Raw genomic sequence first — 19729 nt, 5'->3', positions numbered from 1 at the left:
ATTTTTACAAAGATATAAATAGTAGTTGAAATATAAGGCCAAAAATATTTATTGGCACATTCTTCTTAAATCATTGCAGAAGTATATAATCCCATTGTTCATTTAAAATTTTGCCAGGGAATTTGGACATTTCTGTGAATTTTAGATTAACAAAACTTGATTTTCATTTATCTCAAAGTAAATGTATTCTCTAACTTGAATCAGAGTTTAAAATACGTAGTTTTTAATGAGCTAGAGGATACTAGCTACTTTTTAAATAACTGCAAAAAATGAGATTTAAAAAGAGAGAGAAAGGTTAGAGAACAACTGCACAGTAGGATACCAAAGGCCTTCTATTTTTTAGTGCTTTGTTGTGTAAACAAAAGTGTAATTAATACTGCATACCGCTGTGTTGATAAAACAAGTGTACTTGCTTTACAATCGCTCTCTTGATTTAATCAAGCTGAAGTATTCCCCAAAAAATTTTGCCAGAAAATTCCTTTTGTTTTCTATTCAGATAATCTTAAATAAAGAGTGATAGTGGTGTATTCTTGTAAAGCACCAACATTACTCATACAGAAAGACAATACTCATTCTATTTCAGCAACAATTTCAAAGCTAGACTTTTTTTTCTCCTTATATTTCATGTAGCACATACTTCACTTCTTCTTTTAAATGTTTTGTAGAAGCAGAAAGTATATGGCTATTTCTTGCTCTGATTTTGATGCTTTCTTATTTTACAGTACTGAGCTCCTCTAATCACAGTCAGAGTTTTGAACCTATAATTATGTAAAGATCCTAGTATATTAACATCTTATTCATTGCTCTCTTAAAGAGCAGACTTAGATCTCTTTAGCCTAGCAACATAAATCCTCTAATTAGGCACATTTCTAACCTAATCTCCCTTCCTCCTTCCTTATATACAGGCACCTCTTAAGAAAGTAAGTTGAACAAGACTGACTAAAAGAAGTGGAACTGTATGAAGGGGTACTAACACAACATGTATAAATCTAAATGGGAAGGGTTAGTTCTTTTCATTTTTCAAAAGAAGCAGCCTGTTTTTGGGTCTGGTATGAGTTAGTAGTCAAAGGGAGGCTGAGGCATTCCTCTGGTTGTGTTTGGACCAGATGTGGATGGAGCTACAATGGAGAAGGTGGCTTCCTCTCAAATGACAGGTAAGATATGCCTATTCCTGGACCTTTCTCTGTTGACTTTGCTTGGCTAAGGTAGTTTTGTTTTCTGTGCGCTTATTTCATTTGTGTCTCAGAGGAGCTTTGCCTCTAAAAGTTACATGTCAGAGTCTCTTTAATGAGTCTACACCACGAGTTTCAAAGACAGTGGAACTCTGGATAAGGCTATTCAGATCAGCTGGGATCACCAGATCCAAAACAATAAGATACAGTCTCAAAATTTAGAGCAACGCTGACAGAATCCAAAGTCTCTAAGAAGCATGGTGCGAATCTCAGCCTAGCCTAAGTTTCTATAGAATGTATAGTTAGGGGGAAGTTGAGAAACTTGTTAACATCACAATTCAAGACATTCAGAAATGTAAAGATTTATGCCCAGAGTAAACAGACTAAGATTGTTCTTAGTCTTAGAGATCAATAACAGCTGCTGGAAACAATTTGGCTTGATCTTGTACCACCCGTGTGTAAGAGTCACTGGGATGGTAAAGTCTGTATGACGAGGTCAAATCTGTGTGTTTTCTTCATGTGCATTTTTGTGTTGTACTACACTTCTGAGTTATTCTTTTTATGTTTATTGTTTTCCCAGTATACAGCAGAATTGTACTGTTTCCAACAAATACATAAAATTTGATATTATGAATTGAATAGAAAAAATAGACAAACTTCTTACCTGAAGCCATCAGAGTTGGGTTTTTGGTAGACTTGACTGACTGAAATTGTTCCCTTTAATCATGCAGGATAAAGAATCTCTTCCTGCTAATCTTTGTGGTTTGTGTAATGCCTAGCATAGTAATCATGTTTCATTGATAAGTCATCTTAGATTTTTTTTAGCTTATTGAGGGACATAGTTTAGTGGGCATGATGGTTATGGGTTGATGATTGGGATAGATGATTGTAGAGGTCTTTTCCAACCTTAATGATTCTGTGATTCTGATATTTAATCACGATATTATGGGAAAACCATTGGTGAAATATTATCGTATGGTTCCCTTTTGAAAGTTGCTGTCAGAGTATGATTGCATCATTTTAGATCACACTGTTGCACTACTGAGTTCTACAGTATTGTTTCTTGAAGAGTTGTAGGCTGCTTAGAAATTTTCTCTCCAAATACTTTTCTCTTTGCTGCCTATAAATTTGTCACTCTAGTTTTTATGTTCTGCTGATTTACTGATCTAAAATCTGCAGATTCCAAAATCTGCTTCAGGTGCATGCAATGAAATTATGGTGGCAGCTTGTGCATGCCATCTTTCAATAGCTGAGAACAGATCTGGCACTGCTTAATAAAGTCTTTCAGGTTAGCAAGAGTACGAGAGTAAAACTGATACACTTCTGCTCTGTGTCATGGCCTCAGACCTATAGTATGGAAAGAATGTAAAGCATTTCACCTAAGCAATAGGTTTATTAATAGCAGTGAATGAAAGTGTTTCACTTCTCACATTGATATTTTGTAAAAATATCCAGTTGAGTCATTATTTTTTGGATTCAGATGCAGGGCACCTTTGTGAGATACTACTTTTTGTTTCAAAATATCATAAAGCAAAGGAAGGAAGGATGTGATGTGCAATAATGCACTAAATAAGAGAGTTAACAATCTTAATCTTTTTCCTTCAAATTTATGTTGAATATTTATCTTCCACTCCTTACTGAAGCACAACAATCCATGTATATTTACCTATTACCTGTTCAACAAATATGATTCCTTGACATTAACGTGGAACTAATATCACAGTGTTGATGCATGAAATTACTAGATGTTTAATCTTCATGTGTTTCAGCAAACTTTATAATATAGAGATAAATGAAGTCTGCCAGTTCCTGTTTTGCAAGCAGTATCCTGAGTTCTACATATCAATGAAGGCTCTCTTTGCCATATGAAGTTGCAAATTTTCTAAATGTACATCTGCTTTAGTGGTGCCATTTAAAATACAGGGCATCATTTTTTCAGTACAAGGAAAACAGCCTAACTTCATACAAAAATTTGGACACACTACTCTACAAGAGGGAGAAGATTTGATCCTGCATTGCACTGTTCATGGAAAGCCCACACCACATGTCTGCTGGACCAAGGATGATATCCAAGTGGTAGCTGGAGACATCAGTGTATGTTCTAATATTCTTGAAATATTTCTCAAAGATAAAATATTTTGCTTTATGCTCCCAATAATCTCCTATGTTTATTTTATTGTTTTACAGACTGAGAAATTAGGAGATAACTACTACCTCTTAAAAAGAAATGTAGCCCTTGCAGATACTGGGAAGTATATCTGCGTTGCCAGCAATGAAGTCGGAAAAGCACACTGTTCTGCTATAGTAACTGTGATAGGTGATTTCACCTTGGCCAACTGCATGCTTTAAGGCATGTTTCTGTTTTAAATGAGAACTTCATTTCCCATTTCTGATGTGTATGTCTCATTTCAGAGAAAAATAAAAATCCAGAAATTTCTACTGTAACTCGGGTTAAATCAGAATGGGAAGATGGATACTTCTCAGAAAAGGGGAATGTCACTGCTGCTGAAATCCTACAAGCCCAGGACGTGTGCTGTGTGGGAGGCCAAAGGCCATTCACTGGGCATCTCCCAGTAAGGTAACCTTCACCTCACTCTGTGCTACAACTTCTAATACTCAAATAGATGTAGTAACTTTAATTTAAAAAGACATATAAAATTCCTACTGATCCTATGAAGTTTTGCATAATGTAAAGCACATAAGGTGGCTGCTTTTACGCTTTTACACTTTTGCACTTACCTGCATCTGAAGATATTTTGTTAAAGACTTATAATACAATAGAAAATGAATTTTATGTGGAACGGGGTATTTAGTTTAGTGGTTGTTTCATTTTTGCTTTAATCTAGGTATCTTAATCTCGATACCTACTAAAAGGTACAAAGTATTTCAGATGTTCAGATATTTTTCCTTCGGTTATGCTGTGGTTATACAGATGAGTTCTGGACATGACATAGAATGCAATGATTTTTAGCATGTTAGCATTTTCTTTTGAAGGTATAATGGTATTTATCATACCATATTTTCCTTTTAATATTTGCATAACACTATTGAATGTTTTGCAAAAGTCATGTATCGCTTTCTCTGCAAAAGTGTGCTACTTAAGTAGGGCAGCTGATATTTTTAATATACATATATGTACGTATAAATACACACTAATTATCTTGTATTGCAGCAGCATAGTACTCTGTATTATTTGAATATATTAAATGCTGAAAGAAACACATACATACACAAAATCATTGTCATTGATTTCATTTTCCAGAAAAACTGAGCTGATTAAACATTGACTCACAAGTTCTATTCTGTGTTTTCTGTATCACTGTGAGATGACAAGTATTACAAAGCAGTGAAATCAAATAGAAAATTCCATTAATTTTACTTGATGCTGACATAGAATTCAGGATATTCATCATGATTAAAACACAGAGAGTGTATAGAAAGATTAAATTTTTCTTTTTTTTCATTATTCTCTTCTGTTTCTTATACCATAATTACCCTCTGATTATTTGCTATTGCCTGTAAGATAGAGGTTATTTATGTTCTGTATGGAGTCTGTGCTTGATCTTTAATTTGTTATCATCTCAAGACTAAGAATCTATGTAAACCACTGCAATGCTGCTTACGAAAGGAAATGCTGCAGCTGACACCATTTAAAACATAGACAATATAAACTGAGTTTGTTTTTTTTGTTTGTTTGTTTATTTTAAATAAAAGGTTTAAAGAGAAACTCTGGCTTCAAGGAGTTTATCTTGAGCTTGTGAGACCAACAGATGTTAGCTTCAGTCTGGAACATGTTCCTGTTTTACTTCTGCCTGCTGCCAAGGATCAGAAGGCGGACTTAACTGCACCTGATTAATGAGAGGGTTCATCTTCTTTGCTGTGTCCATGTGTAAGGAGAAAATGAATCTTTGAGAGCTATGTGATGTGTATCTAGGTTGCAATTTATATTTCTCTATAAATCATTATTAATAAAACTCACCCATGCACAGTAGTTATTAAACAGTGTTTTGTAGGTGTTTTTATTTTCTTTTTCTGTTTTGTATGACAAATTAATCAGAATAAAATAACGGGGAGAGAATTGAGCCCTTATAAATTGCAGGTGTTCTTGCAGACTCATCAGCATCAACCATTTTGCAGTATTAAATGATCAACTGCATCAACTCTTCCCAGTAGCTTGTCAGGAGAATTCAGACACAATTATGGCTTCCATAATGAGTTCATAACTGTATTGTTTATAAATATAAGGAAATGCTTTGAGGCATTTCGAGGAGGGCCTATGAATCAAAGGAAATGGTAACTAAGTGTTAAAACCTTTGTCTAACGCATGCTCCATACCACGAATGTTTTCAGGGACATTTAGGAGTCTTTTTCAGCTCATTACAAAGTTCCTTGCAAAGAATGTGGGCATTTGGAGTGCCAACCACTTGTGCAACTGCAAAAATTGATAGAGAAAAACACCTCTTTTGTCTGGATGTTTGTCACAATAACTAACAGGACAGCTAGTTAGACTTTGGACTATCTGCTATTCAGCTTCTGACTCAGATTTTCAAAGTCCAAGCTTGCAAATGATTTGTGCTACTCAAACTTCTGCTTAGTGTATTCTGTGTAGCTGGTACAATACAAGTGAGTGTGTATTTCCTCCAGCTGCCTGTTATGAAGCAGTTTGTCATTCTTTTTATAAACATTTTTCAGTCTACACTGGATTTACATACGGCAGTAATACACTCGCACTTAACAAAGGGAGCATAACAGGATTTAAGCAGCACAGCATCTTCATGCTTCATCCAAGTAGACATAATCTGTTCAAAACAAGAAACGAAATCTTTACAGCTGCTGCAGCCATAACAACAAGGCATTAAACCATTTTCCAACACAAAGCAATTTGGCTGATAGAAACTTAGATTTCTCTCTCTATGCCAGTGCTTTAATTTGGAGGAAACAAGATGGAAAAAAAAATAAAATTATCATGTGTGTGTCTTCACCTGATCACATAAATCACTTGCTTGACTTTACAGAAAAATCAGTGGCATCCTGCCCATGAAGGAGTCACAAGACTGAGTACATGTGCACATAAAAATAGCACCTGAGAACCGAGGTTCATATTCTTTTCCTTTACACTCTCTCATGTTTTTGTTTTAAATGAAATAGAAAAATATCAAATATCAAGTGAATTCCATATAACATTTTTATTGTATTAAACCATTACACACATTCTTATTGAAAGATTTCATAGAAAATATTGTTTTTACTGTAGTCACAGTCAGAGGACTGACAGAGTACATATCAGAAATTTTGAAAAAAATAATCACCCTAGAATACATGTTAAAGAAATAAACATGTTCAACAACAACAAATGCCCAGCGACCTTATTTTCACAATGAGAAGCACAGTTAATCATTGAAATGATCCCATGGAATGTATCAGTTATGATGAAGCATGGTAAGTTGTTTTTTGTTTTTTTTTTTCCTGCCTAGGAATTCATTAAATGTTTCAAGAAATGTTACAAAGCATATGTAATATCAAATTCTAAGAACTGTCTCCAAGCAAGTTACCTTATGTCCCCAGTATTATGGTTTTAGTTATTATTTTGGGAAAATATATGGGACAGTTAGTGTATATATATACTTTAGTCAAGGTCTTAGGTCTTGTTTAGAAGACCCTGTATTATAAGGTGAGATGATGTACATCTTTTATCTTTCTTCCTTGTTCTACATATGTAAATATGTATATATAATACATATATATAATACTACGAAAGAAAAACTTGGGAAAAACAAAATCTAAAGCAACATCTGTATATCTTCTCCTAAGATAATTCCAAGGATGTAACAGCTATTAACATTGCTGTTTAAGAAATAATGAAGAAAATAGAAATGATTTACATAAAGAAAAAAAAAGAAAGAAAAAAACTAGGAATTTCCAGTTCAAAAAATGAGCAGTGAAAACTTGCCTGAGCAGCAGTTGGAATCTTTCAAAATTCTAGAAAGAATGATATTGTTTCTAAGCTCTGACTATTAAAGTCTTGACTTTCAAGGTGTCTTTGTGCAGGCCTACTACAATAATCACTCAGTTCATCAAGTCAATAGACTTCAGTTTATAACAATAATCTTCAATTATGTTGAAGATTTTTTTTTTTTTTACTATTCCTCAAATGTATTTTTGGTCTATACTATAACGCACATTCTGCAGTGACATTGGCAGCATAGTTTTTACTTTAAAAAGTAGCCAACTTAATCTAACTCTGAAATTTATTAGTAATCCTCATTTCTTTATCTGCCTGAAAAAAAAAGTCTCTGGCTTTTGCTTTGTCTAACACTAAAGAAATAATGCTATGTTTTTAACATCAATGTATTTGCAACATTAAGACTGAATTAATATTTCCCCTTTATATTGTAGATGTATTGTAGATATGACACTGAATATACAGAAATCACACCTGGCTGGATTGATAGTTATTTTCTTAAGTCATGTAATATAAATTATTCCTGTTTTCTTAAGAGCATGAAAAAAAAATTCACAGTTTGCTTCATTTCTGGATCCACCAGCAATTCCAAAAATGATAAGAAAATTAAAACTTTTTTATGATGCAAATAGCTTTAATATTGATCAAAATCAAGTATAAAATTTCTTGGAGAAAAATGGAAAGGAGCTTGTTTTAAAAATAGAAAATACTTGGTTACTTTCTTTGAATGCATCATGGTTTTTTTTTGTTTTTTGTTTTTGTTTTTGGAAATAAATATTAGCAATTACTGACTTGATTATTTCAAAAATTCAACTTCTGGCCTTCTTATCTTCAAAAGTGACAATTTTCTTATTTCCTCCACTTAAAATTATCTCAGTTTCATAAACTTTCTCATTGTTTGGACATCTTCAATAAGATGACTATTTTTCATTATAAAACTGACAGTTATCAGCCAGTGTTCTTTCTCCGAGCTGATTTTTTCACTGAATATTTGAGTGTTCAACTACAGGATAAAATTACCATCTGCTATTTTTGCAAGTCTCTGTATAGAATTAGAAGTGAGATACCCTTTTGTGAAAACACCTTTACAGAGATATCTTCAGACGTTATGCAGCCTACTTGTCTTCCCTGCTAATGAATGCTCTTGTTATCATACTAAGTCTTACTCTAAGAGATTAAGTTATCTGACATCCATTTGCACCAGAAAGTCAAATGTGAGGTATAGTGCTCTGACTTTCAAACTCTGGAGGGGGTTTAGATAGTACCAGCGTAGAAGGCGGTTTCAGTTTCTGTTGCAGTTGCTGCTGCTGCATGCCAAGAATTAGCAGTAAAGTTGACTTTATGGGGTGGATAAACTAAAGGGCAGAGAGGCAATAGTAGTATGTCCTTTCTTGTTTTTTTTTTCAGATCTGCAAACTGTAGTGTAATACCCCTTGTAGGAATCAGAGTGGTAGTGGTTTCTCTTATCAGTTTCTTGTTATGTTTTCAAGTTATGTTTTCAAGCATAAGCGCAGATGATATTACAAAAATCCATTCTGTGTTTACTTTTCTAGATAGCCTTCTTATATTGCTTTCCTGAGCTGATCTTTCATTTGCATGTGGTGTTTTGCACTCCTGAAACCTTTTGGCTGAGGAAGGAGAATGATGTTATGAAGCTGCTGGGCTTCTCCCTCCTGTAAAAGCAGCAAACCTACTACAAGGATGGCTCTCCTATGTGCTCAAGGGATCTTTTTCAGTGTAGATTTTGGTGACAGCCCACAGAAGTCCTCTACTTACCAGCTTGACTTAAGTACATAAATATTCTTATGAGACAGTTCTTAAAGAATTTGATAAACATGAGTTAGATGCATTTAATTTCCGTAAGAAAAAAATGGAATTTTTAATTAGAAGGCAACAATTGAAGCAAGCAAATGTAAGGCTGTAGTGATACAGTTCACATTCCAACTATAAGCAAGAGCAGTTTTCTAACTGACCACTTTTTCTGAGACAACTAGTAGCGCCATTAGCTGGCTCAGACTGAAAAATCTGGGCCAGTGGAAGTTTGCTAAATAATATGCTATAAATGATTAAATCTGCAGTCTGCACAAAACTTTCACAGGTCTAGAAATAAAAAAGCTGTTAGGATTAATTTTACTTTTCAAGCAATTGCAGTTGGTTTGTGTTCATTTATGTTCACAAATTTTATATGTCTGCACTCTATGCTCTTGTTTAAGCTCAAATGCTTGGTACAGCCAACGGAAAAACAATAAATAAATTAAAAAAAAAGAGTCAAACCTATATATTATCAAATACAATTTTACAATTCATACTTATGGAAAAAAAAGATGCAATTTGAACAGTGTATTCTAATAGCATGTGGCCACATGTCTGAGATCAGCTTACTTATTTAGTCTGGTGATTGACAGATGCATTTGGTAGCTTCTTGGATATTTTATAGGGAAAGAAAATAAGGCTAAATCATAATTATATGACTACTACTGATTTGTCTGTGCACTCTGCCAAAATTCTTATTTTTTACTTTTCTCCTCTTGTGCTTAGGACTTTGGAAATTTGCAGTGGCTTTTAAACTGTACACTATAAACCAAACTGAATTATAGACCAAAATCTTTGTAACAGATGCTGCTGTTTCCTCCGTGAATCCCTTTTGTGCTTCCAAACTTAGCATTGTCAATCAAACCAGTGGGTGGTGTATGGTTACACAGAGTGGATCCCCTCTCACAAGACACTTTCTTTCAGGAAACCAATCAAAACTCGTGTGACGATGTAGAGCTGTCAGCAGAGCTGGGGTATATAAAGTAAAACAACTATGTTAGCACTTCTGAGCAGTCGTGCATTCCCCGCCTCGCCTCGGGTGTAGGGATTGCAAAAAACAAAACTACACTGTCAAGACTGTGTAGTTTTGTTTTTATGGTTAGAGGCTCATCAATTCTCATGCTGGGATTGTCTAAAAAAATCTTACTCTGGATAAGGACGTCGTTCAAGAAGATTTCGTTGGGCTTAGCCCACTCCTACAGGCACTTTGAGATCTCAGGTTAGTAACGTGTTTCTCCTACTGAAACTGAAGTTTTATTTAGTCAATAAGCTTGATGTGCTCTGTGATATATATTGACTGGTATGAGGTATAGGTTTCAGACTATGAACAATGAGCACATAAATGCTAACAGGATTGTCTTAAATTTCTGGGGTCAGTTATAATAACCTTCGGTAAAGAGTTTTTACATTAAAATTATTGTTTAAGTTGGTATACGTGAAGATTTGAAGAAGGCATGGAAATATCTGCTTAGTTCAAAAACTCCTTTCTGTTGGGAGTGTTCAAGGTTATGGTACCAAGAGATAAACCAAGAAGCTCCAAGAATAGCTCTGATAAAATGCATGTGGTATCAGCTAAGCACTGATGACTTTTTAAGGGAATCAACTGCTGAGGTATCACTTACATGGCAGCTCTGGAACACTTGTCTGTTGTCATTCATAGCCAGGAAGGTTATTTCTGGAACGTGACATTTCAGATGCATAGTTTCAATTCTAATTATACAAAAGAGCCTTATAAGATCAGATCTTCAACATCAGAATTTGCCTAGACAATGAAATACATGAATTTTGTAAACTCAGTGAAAATTATACTAAATTGAATGATCAATAATCTATGCAGATATCTGAAAATTGTGTGTATTTCACAATGTTTAAATACTTATAAGATTATTTTCAGTACATTATCTGAGCTTTAAAACTTACGGTTACAACTAAAGTAGATCTCAGTGAATTACATGTGAGAGGTATTTTTCTTCAAACGCTATTCAGAAAACTAATGTTTTAGGATAAGAGGTTGGAAAGGAATTTTCCCATTATGAAACTATAAAGTAAACTATAAAGCTTGTTCCTCTTCCAAGCTTGAACAAGTATCCAGGTAAAGGCAATAAAAAGCAGCTCAAAATCCCTGCACAATATCCCATTCTGCCCCTCTTCTTTTTTATGATCAGATCAGACACGAATTTCAATGAGAGTAGTCCTCATGAAGAATTTCCACCCCTTTGAAAGGTGGAGTAAATCTGAGTAGTTGTGAAAGGCACTTCACCTTCTCGTTAGTTTTTAAGTCTGGAACTGACATATAATTAAGAATGAAAGCTAAAGTGAACACCAGAAATTTGTGTAAGAGAAATGAATTTGAAAGGATTATGAAGTTAACTTTTTGTTAGCAGAACATTATATGCTCACAGGGGAGGTTTATTTAATGAAAAAAGAAAAGTATAAAATATGAAAGACGTTATTAAGAAGACACTAGCTAAGTTTTTAAAAGTGCGTACTGAAATCTTTAGTTCAAATTCAACATCACTACATAAATAGTTTCATACAAATGTAAAATACTTCTGGTACAGAATCCTTTTTTGTGGCAGCATGCTATTTCAAAGTAGGATCTCGTGGCACAAGAGAAGGCAAACTATTTTTCTTTCAAATTTCACATGGGTCTGCAGTTGTTCAAACCATCAGTGTCAGTGGCTACCTTATACCCTAGCTCACATTTCGAAGGTTGATGTCTCCCCATATTCAAAATTCCACTGAGATACTGTCTAAGAAAGAATATAAATTTATCTGCATCTATAATGCCAGTATGGTTCTGTGTAAAAAAAATTATTCCTTACTTGCAGATTGCCTTTAAAAGAATGTCTCCTGGAAAGTTTTTGATGATTTAAAGTCAAATAGATAGTAGACATTCACATTTTAGATTGCTGTTTATTGATATAATGTCTTCCCGATGGAGAATACAAATGATTTGCAATTCCAAACTATTTTCAGATCCTTCCAAAGAACTTTTACATGGAGATTGTTTTCCATTTAGGTAAAGGAGAATAAAGGAAAAGTAATAGCTAGATGGATGACCAGCTCAAGGTCATGCAGTGAGCCAAGTGCAACTTTTCCTCCTGCAGCATATTTGTAATGCCAGTTCATAGCTTTACTAAATATGCTTCATATCCAACTCAGCTAAGTGTGCCCTAAGATTAACTCACTATACAACCTTGTCAAAAACTACATCCTTCTCATTTCACTAGGTTGATGTGATTTAAAACTAGGAATGAATGATTATGAGTAGTTACAGTTATTTCTAAAAACTAACAAGAAGGATGTGTGTATAGTAACAATATGACCAGTGATCTAATTATGTTCTTGTTATTTTCAGAGTGCCTGTAAAGATGACGACGAAAGCACCAACATTTACACAGCCATTACAAAGTGTTGTGGTACTGGAGGGTAGTTCCGCAACCTTTGAGGCTCATATTAGTGGTAAGATTTTGATTTATTCTTGCAAGATTAATTTTGTTGTTATTGGTAACATTTATGCTGTGGAAGACAAATGAAAACACTTTGTATAGCTCATAATCTGAATGGATAATGTTGAAATCTGTATGTATAGAATGACCTGAATTCAAGAAATGATGGTCAGCTCTCTGAGGTTCTGACAGGTTTCCACAAATATTCTGCATGAAGTTAAAATAGTTTCCAGGGAACAGTCAGTCATCCTGCTGATCAGACTGGCTTTAAGTTCTCATGTACAGTCATCAAAAATAGGGAAAACAGTATAACAAATGGTACATAGATAAAAATGCATACTGTGCTAATTAGAGACCCTCATATCAGTGTAGAAAGGGTAATCTTGTTTGGATGATAATGAGGTGGAATGAGGAGCCCAGATACAGAAGTGAAGGTATGTGCCAGCTTTTCATTGATATAATGCTAAGCCTTTTTTTCTGGCTAAGCCATATTTCTCCTTGTATCCACCCGAGTTTACTTAACTCCTGCCAGAACTTGAAATTAAAATCACAAATTCTAGGTGTATGTTGTATGTCTGGTCAGCCAGATAATAGAAGCATATGGTTATCACAACGGTGATACAAGGCTGGATTAATAGAACTTCACAGTTGCTGCTGTAATTTGAAGATGCCACCTCATTTTAAAGGATATTTCATTTCACCATTCTACTCACAAAAAAAAACCCCTCCAGATACAAGCCACGAGACAACATTTTATAGAACCAACACCCTGTTCTAAGCACGTCTCTGACCTCAGCAGTGACAAAGGAGAAATGGCACATGTTCTTTCTGAGGGAATTATACTGCCTTAGAGGCATTAATATGATAACCCACATACCATAAAAAATTCTTCTGAGTCTAGAACTACCCAGATACTCTGTGACAGGTGCAAACACATGATCTGTCCATCTATAAAGCTCTGATATCTTCAGTCCACTGTGGTTCATCACTTGGACATTTTGGTGAGCTCTGGTTCACTGAAGTTGTTTGAACACCTCTATTTCTGTAAACTACATCTATGATAATTATTCTTGACATATTCTTCTATTTGGCTCTTTGTTCTTCAGTTGTCTCACCATCTATCCATTTAAATTTTCAGAGGAAAATTTAATCTCAAATTCACTGACCCTTACAATCATGTATTTGCCACCAGACCTAGTAAGATTGCTAGTGCTAATTCTCAATGTGTGATTTCAGCTCTTTTAATTTATGAGAATTTCATAAAGTCCTTAGGAAGGGAACCTGATTTCCTACTTTAAGAAGATGAATGATTTTTCCTAACTGTTACCACCATATTTACCATAATTTTAGTTTAGTACCAAATCTCATGTGACAATATACCCTGTCAGCTTTTATTCACCTCACACTGTAGGACGCTGAAATATCTCTCCTACCCCCAAAAATTTCACCAAGACTGATAGGTCTGACAGTAGTTTTCTAGTGGGTTAAAATTGTGAAAGCATTATTTCTTGGTCTAATTGCATAAAAAATGGACTACAAAGCTTTATTTCTGCTAGTGACTTTTATTAATTAATAAGTGATTAATTATTATGAACTTGAAAGTCAAACTTTCTGTTTATCTCTGATAACATTGCCCCTTATATACAAGTCAACTATTAATTCAGAGCCACTGTTTGAATATGAAAACCTCACTTAATCTAGAGGTACCAGCCACCTGTGATACAATTTTGCAGTCTGTAACTGGAAAATAATGAATTACATTGTGTCAGGTTGTGTATTAAGTGACACACTGCAAAGGTCTGATAGTTAATTAAAAAATGCCTAATATCTTCTTGTTCACTCAGAAAACTCAGGTACTCAAAAACCATAATTCAAAAGCAGTAAAATGTAGAGCAGGTTTGCAGTGCTGCTGGTATTAGAACTGTCTCCATCTTCGTATATGCTCTTAAGTGAATTGTTTAAGTATTACTCAATGAAATGAAAGCCAGACGTTATACTCTACATATTGTTGAAAGAATCACATAGATTGTGCATAGATTGGCAGGTCCCAGCATTTACATCATTGACAGGGCAATTTAACAGAGTTCAATTACTTAAAGAGAAATTACAGAAACTTCAGGTTTGTGTTCTTTTTGGCAATAAATCTCAAAAAACTTGAGCCATTTTCATCAAATGAAAAAAAAATTTCCACTAGTTACAAATTAAATCATGTATAATAGTAAATCCCTCTTCAGTAGTGATAATCTGAAGTTTCGTCCCTTTGCTCTGTGGCATGGTACTAAGTATTAAGTAAAATCTTCTATGTATTTATCTCATCTTTCATTTTATTCTCCGTCATTACCCTGACGCATTAAAGCCCCAAGTAATTGAATAAGTTTATAAGAGAATTTCTTGGAAAAGGAATCTGAATTCTGTGGTTTAAGATATTTCCAAACAACAGAGAGTGGAAATGGGAAAATTAGAGCAGCTGTAATAATTGCTGTCTTTCACTCCTGAATCAGTTTTCAGTGTTTTCACTTAAGTGGGGAAGTGCATGAAGTGAATGTGCCCAAGTTTTGATTTTGAAGGAATTATGTTCCTGGCCAAGAAAAGATTTTGTTCTGGACCATACTCATTAAAGTAGCTGCTCCCCTTGCATAGCTCACTTAAAAATAAAAATAAAAAAAATTATCAGAAGTATTTTGGTTGCTCAGTAAAGATGACTAAGTTGAATACTGGGAAGAGTTTCCATTAGGAATATAAGATCATTACTTCAAGCTAAAAAGAACCAAATGCAGATGTAGATTTCTTCTGAATAAAAGAATCGTGATTGTGACCTTCACAATTGAAGGAATTTATATTTGAGCAATAACAGATCAGTTGATCCTAGCAGAATAGACGGTCTGATTTCTCTCCTATTAGATTGGATGATTTTGCTAGCAATAAACAGTACTACTTAGATAATAGCAAATAAATAAAAATGATCTTGCATCAGTTCATCTACCTCATCATTTTCACATATGCTGAGATTTTATTCTTCAACAGGACTGCCAAACACTACAATCCATTGTTTAATCAAGCAGTTTCCTAAGTGCAATTGCCACTATGCTCATACTATTGTTCTTCAAATTATCATATTTAAAGTCACTTCTAACAAAGAATTATTTTATCACTATGTCACTGGAAATATAGCAAAAAATCTAGGCCTGTGGTATTATTCTCCACTTCAGCTAAGTATACGTGATCAAGTATGAGGGCTGCTCTGAACATACTGCTTCCTATCTCATTCTGTTGGCTAAGGATGTCAGAGGCAGATGACAGTGGTATGGCAGTAGAGGTTTAACCTTTTCACCACTATTCTGTTACATTTTGTTGCTGCATGATAGATGGAAGTGGAGGGGTAGTCTGACATGCACTTGGAAGTGCATACCAAGCAAAAATCATTTTGTCTTCTATTTTCTTTAGGTTTCCCAGTTCCTGAGGTGAGCTGGTATCGGGATGGCCAGGTTCTCTCTGCTGCAACTCTGCCCGGAGTGCAGATCTCGTTTAGTGATGGCCGCGCTAAACTTGTGATCCCCTCCGTGACAGAAGCAAACAGTGGAAGATATACCATACAAGCTACCAATGGATCTGGGCAAGCAACTAGTACTGCTGAGCTCCTTGTTACAGGTACCTGGCAATTAAATAAAAGTGATTCTCTCTAGTAGTAATGCAAGAAAGGGAGCAATAGCAGAAGTGTCACAGGCGATGAAAAAGTTTAAATTTGGAGTACATGATTAGCAAATAAATAAATAATAATAAATATTCTCATACATCCTGAAGTCTAGGCTGCTTTATACTCACCAATAATTACTAGTAACATCCTTCACACTTTAACTATATAATCTTCACTTCATAAAAATTTATTCAGAATTAAAAAATTCTGGCCTACTCCTGTACATACTGCTACTCATCTGATCTGTGACACTGGCATTAATGAAGGATAGTGATCAGCAGAATGGAGATCTCAATAATACTTATCTCAATAACTCACTTAGAGTTAGTAGTTAAGAAAATATCTAGCCCTAACAATTCTTCTTAGCTGAAATCATTACTTTTCTACTTATCTCTTCAATAAATTTGCAGCTGGAACAGCACCACCAAACTTTTCACAGCGACTACAGAGCATGACTGCAAGGCAGGGAAGTCAAGTTCGACTTGATGTGAGAGTGACTGGAATCCCTACACCTGTGGTGAAGTTTTATCGGGATGGAGTAGAAATCCAAAGCTCCCCCGATTTTCAAATTATACAAGAAGGAGACCTTTACAGCCTAATAATTGCAGAAGCATATCCTGAAGACTCCGGTACTTATTCAGTAAATGCCACAAATAATGTGGGACGTGCTACTTCAACAGCTGAACTGCTGATTCAAGGTAATAGAGCTATAATCACAAGCCATGAAAATAGGAGTATATATTGTTGGAATTATACAACATATACTAGTACATCAAATTTATATAAATGGTATTTTAACTCCTTTAAAAGTTATTAACTTACTGTTAAAAAGCATTGTCTCCAGTGAAATTTCACAAAGGCTTTTGTCAGAAAATTTAAAAAGACCCTTGATTCACTGTGGGTCTCCTTTAAATTGAGGATATAATAGATAGAAACAAGTGTGGAATAGTTTCAGTTGTTCTTATTTTGTTCAGTGTATTTCTTAAGGTTATATTTGTAAGCTGACTTTCAGCTGTTTTTACAATTATCTGCCTACATATGTTGCAGAAAAAACATTTGTCTGCTTCACTATTTATCAATCATATACATTTGTATATAAATTGAGTACTGATTTATTTCTGCAATTATATGTTTATTGGCATATTCTTCTGACTATGTTTTCTTTCAAAAGGTGAAGAAGAAGCCGTTCCTGCTAAAAAGACAAAAACAATTGTATCGACTGCTCAGATTTCACAAACAAGACAAGCCAGAATTGAAAAGGTATATTTTTCAGGAAGGAATGTAAGGCTTCAGTGTGGATGATTAAGTGTACAGTATCTCAGACTTGTTTTCTTGGTTTCATTGCAGAAGATTGAAGCCCACTTTGATGCCAGATCACTTACAAGTGTTGAAATGGTCATAGAAGGTGCAACAGCCCAACAGCTCCCACACAAAGCACCTCCACGAATGCCTCCTAGACCGACATCAAAATCACCAACTCCACCAGTAATTACTGCAAAAGCTCAAATGGCACGTCAGCAGTCACCATCACCTGTTAGACAATCACCATCACCTGTAAGACATGTCAGAGCACCAACACCCTCACCAGTAAGGTAAACCTCATTCATCTTTCAAACAACATCAGTATTTAATCACTTCCATATACAGCACTAATACTGCAGAATGAGACTTTAGTATGAAACAGAAGAATGCACTGACTTGGTACTGTGAATTAATTCTGCCTGTGAAATGTAGTGTACTGTATTTGCCACTGCAAAAAAAAAAAAAAAAAAAAGAGGTGTGTTCTTTAAATTTTCAATCCCATATAGAAGAAAATCCTTTACACAATAAATCCAATTTGATTGTTTTATATACAGTCAAAATAGCACTCCAAAACTCCAAGCTCATGATGAAACAGAAAAAAAACCCCAAAACAAACAAACAAACAAAAAACAGATCAGTTACCTCTTGATGACTATTTTATACAAACAGAGAAAAGAGAAATGACTTTGATGAGTGGCAAACAGAACGGAAGAATATGTGAAAATGGTGAACCCTGGTTAGTCATAGAACCACAGAATGACTTGTGTGGGAAGGGACACTACAACTCACCCAGTTCCAACTCCCTGCTGTGAGCAGGGTTGCTAACCATCAGATCAGGCTGGCCAGGGCCCCATCCAATCTGGCCTTGAATGCCTCCAGGAGTGGTTTTTCCATAACTTCTTTGGGTAGTCTGTGCCAGCTCCCACCCATGTTTTATGTATGTGCTTGTAATGACTGTAGAAAAAATGTTTAGAATGTAGGTAGGGTACAAGTTGTTATGAAAAATGAAATTTAGCTCTGATATGTAAAGGATTTTGAACAAGAAAGTGAGTAATTCAAAGAGTAGGGCTTGTGGTCTGGGAGACTCTGGTAGGTTCATGCTGAGAGACAGGTAAAGTGATAATAGTTTTATAAGTCCTGCAGTCTCAGCATCCTGAAGCACCAGCATTAGGGAAGCAATGTGTCCAAACTCAGCAAAGCCTCAACTAAATTGCCAGTATTAGAGGTGTTGATGAATTATGCACTGCTGACAATAACTTACAAGTACAGGCTGAAATGAATTGATAGTGACCAGCAATATAAAGGTGAAAGAGTAATTCAATAGTGCCATCTAGAGTGTACATAGAACAAGTTCCAATCTCCCACACTAGTCAAACCTAGGGCTCTATTACATAAAATGAATAAATAAATAAATCTCAGTTAATGTGATGCTGCTGCCACCTATTGCTGCGACGGTGCAATACTTATGAACGTTATCTGAGAAATACAACATAAAGTAATTCCTTGACAAAAAAAATGTAGGTTAGAAAGCCTATTAAACTGTTTTGAAAAAATGCCTTTTATATCATCATTTTTAGGAGAATGAAGACAGAGCAATTGGAGACTAATTATAAAATTTATATTTAAATTTATATATTTGTGTGGAATGCACTTTCACATTTCCCTTTATTTCAATTTAGGAATCTAAGCTACTGAAATGATAAGTTTGCAGATGAGTATGAAAAATAAACAAATCAACCAACAAAAAAGACACATGTAAGGCATATACTAAAACAGATAAATGTAACTTTAAAGTAGAAAAGATTAAAAACCTTTTAAAACATATCTTCAGGGCTTTGTTCTTTAAAAGGGGGACTGAATTCAAGTTGAGGCCAGTGTTATTTATACAGTAGTCATGATGCTACATTAATACTACATATTTTCATTAGGTCTGTTTCTCCTGCTGGAAGAATCTCCACATCTCCTATTAGACCAGTGAAATCTCCATCACCAATCCGTAAAGCACAGGTAGTGACACCTGGGGCTGAAGTCCTTCCTCCTTGGAGGCAGGAAGGATATTCTGCAACTGCTGAAGCCCAGATGAAGGAAACAAGAGTATCTACAAGCACTACCGAAATAAGGACTGAAGAAAGATGGGAAGGGAGATATGGGCTCCAAGAACAAGTTACCATTAGCAGTGCCACTGCTGGTGAGGTTGCAGCTGGCGCTAAAGAGGTAAAGTCTATTTTTGGAAAGAACATTGGTTTTGCTCTGTCTGTGGATGCAGTACTGCTGAATAGATGATATAAATGTGATAAAGACTTGCGTGTAACTTCAGTTGAGAGAGTTCTGCTGC

At 35.0% G+C, this 19729-nt stretch overlaps 2 protein-coding genes across 8 annotated transcripts in view; both read left to right on the top strand.

The window, feature by feature from the left end:
* The window catches only part of CCDC141 (coiled-coil domain containing 141), a 59876-nt gene extending 54633 nt beyond the window's left edge, over positions 1 to 5243 (top strand). For 3 of the 7 annotated variants that reach the window (XM_065751218.1, XM_065751217.1, XM_065751216.1), the window contains 4 exons: positions 3112 to 3266; positions 3360 to 3489; positions 3585 to 3750; positions 4887 to 5243. In XM_065751218.1, the coding sequence (XP_065607290.1) occupies positions 3112 to 3266; positions 3360 to 3489; positions 3585 to 3750; positions 4887 to 5028 (593 nt within the window). In that variant the 3' untranslated portion in view covers positions 5029 to 5243. Of the gene's footprint in view, positions 1 to 905; positions 1155 to 3111; positions 3267 to 3359; positions 3490 to 3584; positions 3751 to 4886 lie in introns of those variants that run through there. The other 4 variants (XR_010623105.1, XR_010623104.1, XM_065751219.1 and 1 more) reach the window with 3 other exon arrangements.
* Positions 5244 to 9948: 4705 nt separating this feature from the next.
* TTN (titin) overlaps positions 9949 to 19729 on the top strand; it is a 237676-nt gene continuing 227895 nt past the window's right edge. Inside the window, exons 1-7 of the mRNA XM_065750962.1 lie at positions 9949 to 10165; positions 12308 to 12411; positions 15843 to 16046; positions 16503 to 16790; positions 17264 to 17352; positions 17440 to 17684; positions 19323 to 19608. Coding sequence (XP_065607034.1) covers positions 12321 to 12411; positions 15843 to 16046; positions 16503 to 16790; positions 17264 to 17352; positions 17440 to 17684; positions 19323 to 19608 — 1203 coding nt within the window. The 5' untranslated portion in view covers positions 9949 to 10165; positions 12308 to 12320. The remainder of the gene's footprint in view (positions 10166 to 12307; positions 12412 to 15842; positions 16047 to 16502; positions 16791 to 17263; positions 17353 to 17439; positions 17685 to 19322; positions 19609 to 19729) is intronic.

Source organism: Cyrtonyx montezumae, unplaced genomic scaffold (assembly GCF_038088225.1).
Source record: "Cyrtonyx montezumae isolate F1298 unplaced genomic scaffold, pur_monq_1.0 scaffold_7, whole genome shotgun sequence".
Classification (NCBI taxonomy): domain Eukaryota; kingdom Metazoa; phylum Chordata; class Aves; order Galliformes; family Odontophoridae; genus Cyrtonyx; species Cyrtonyx montezumae.
The sequence above is the reverse complement of the archived record's forward strand: the minus strand, read 5'-3'. Positions and strand labels throughout refer to the sequence as shown.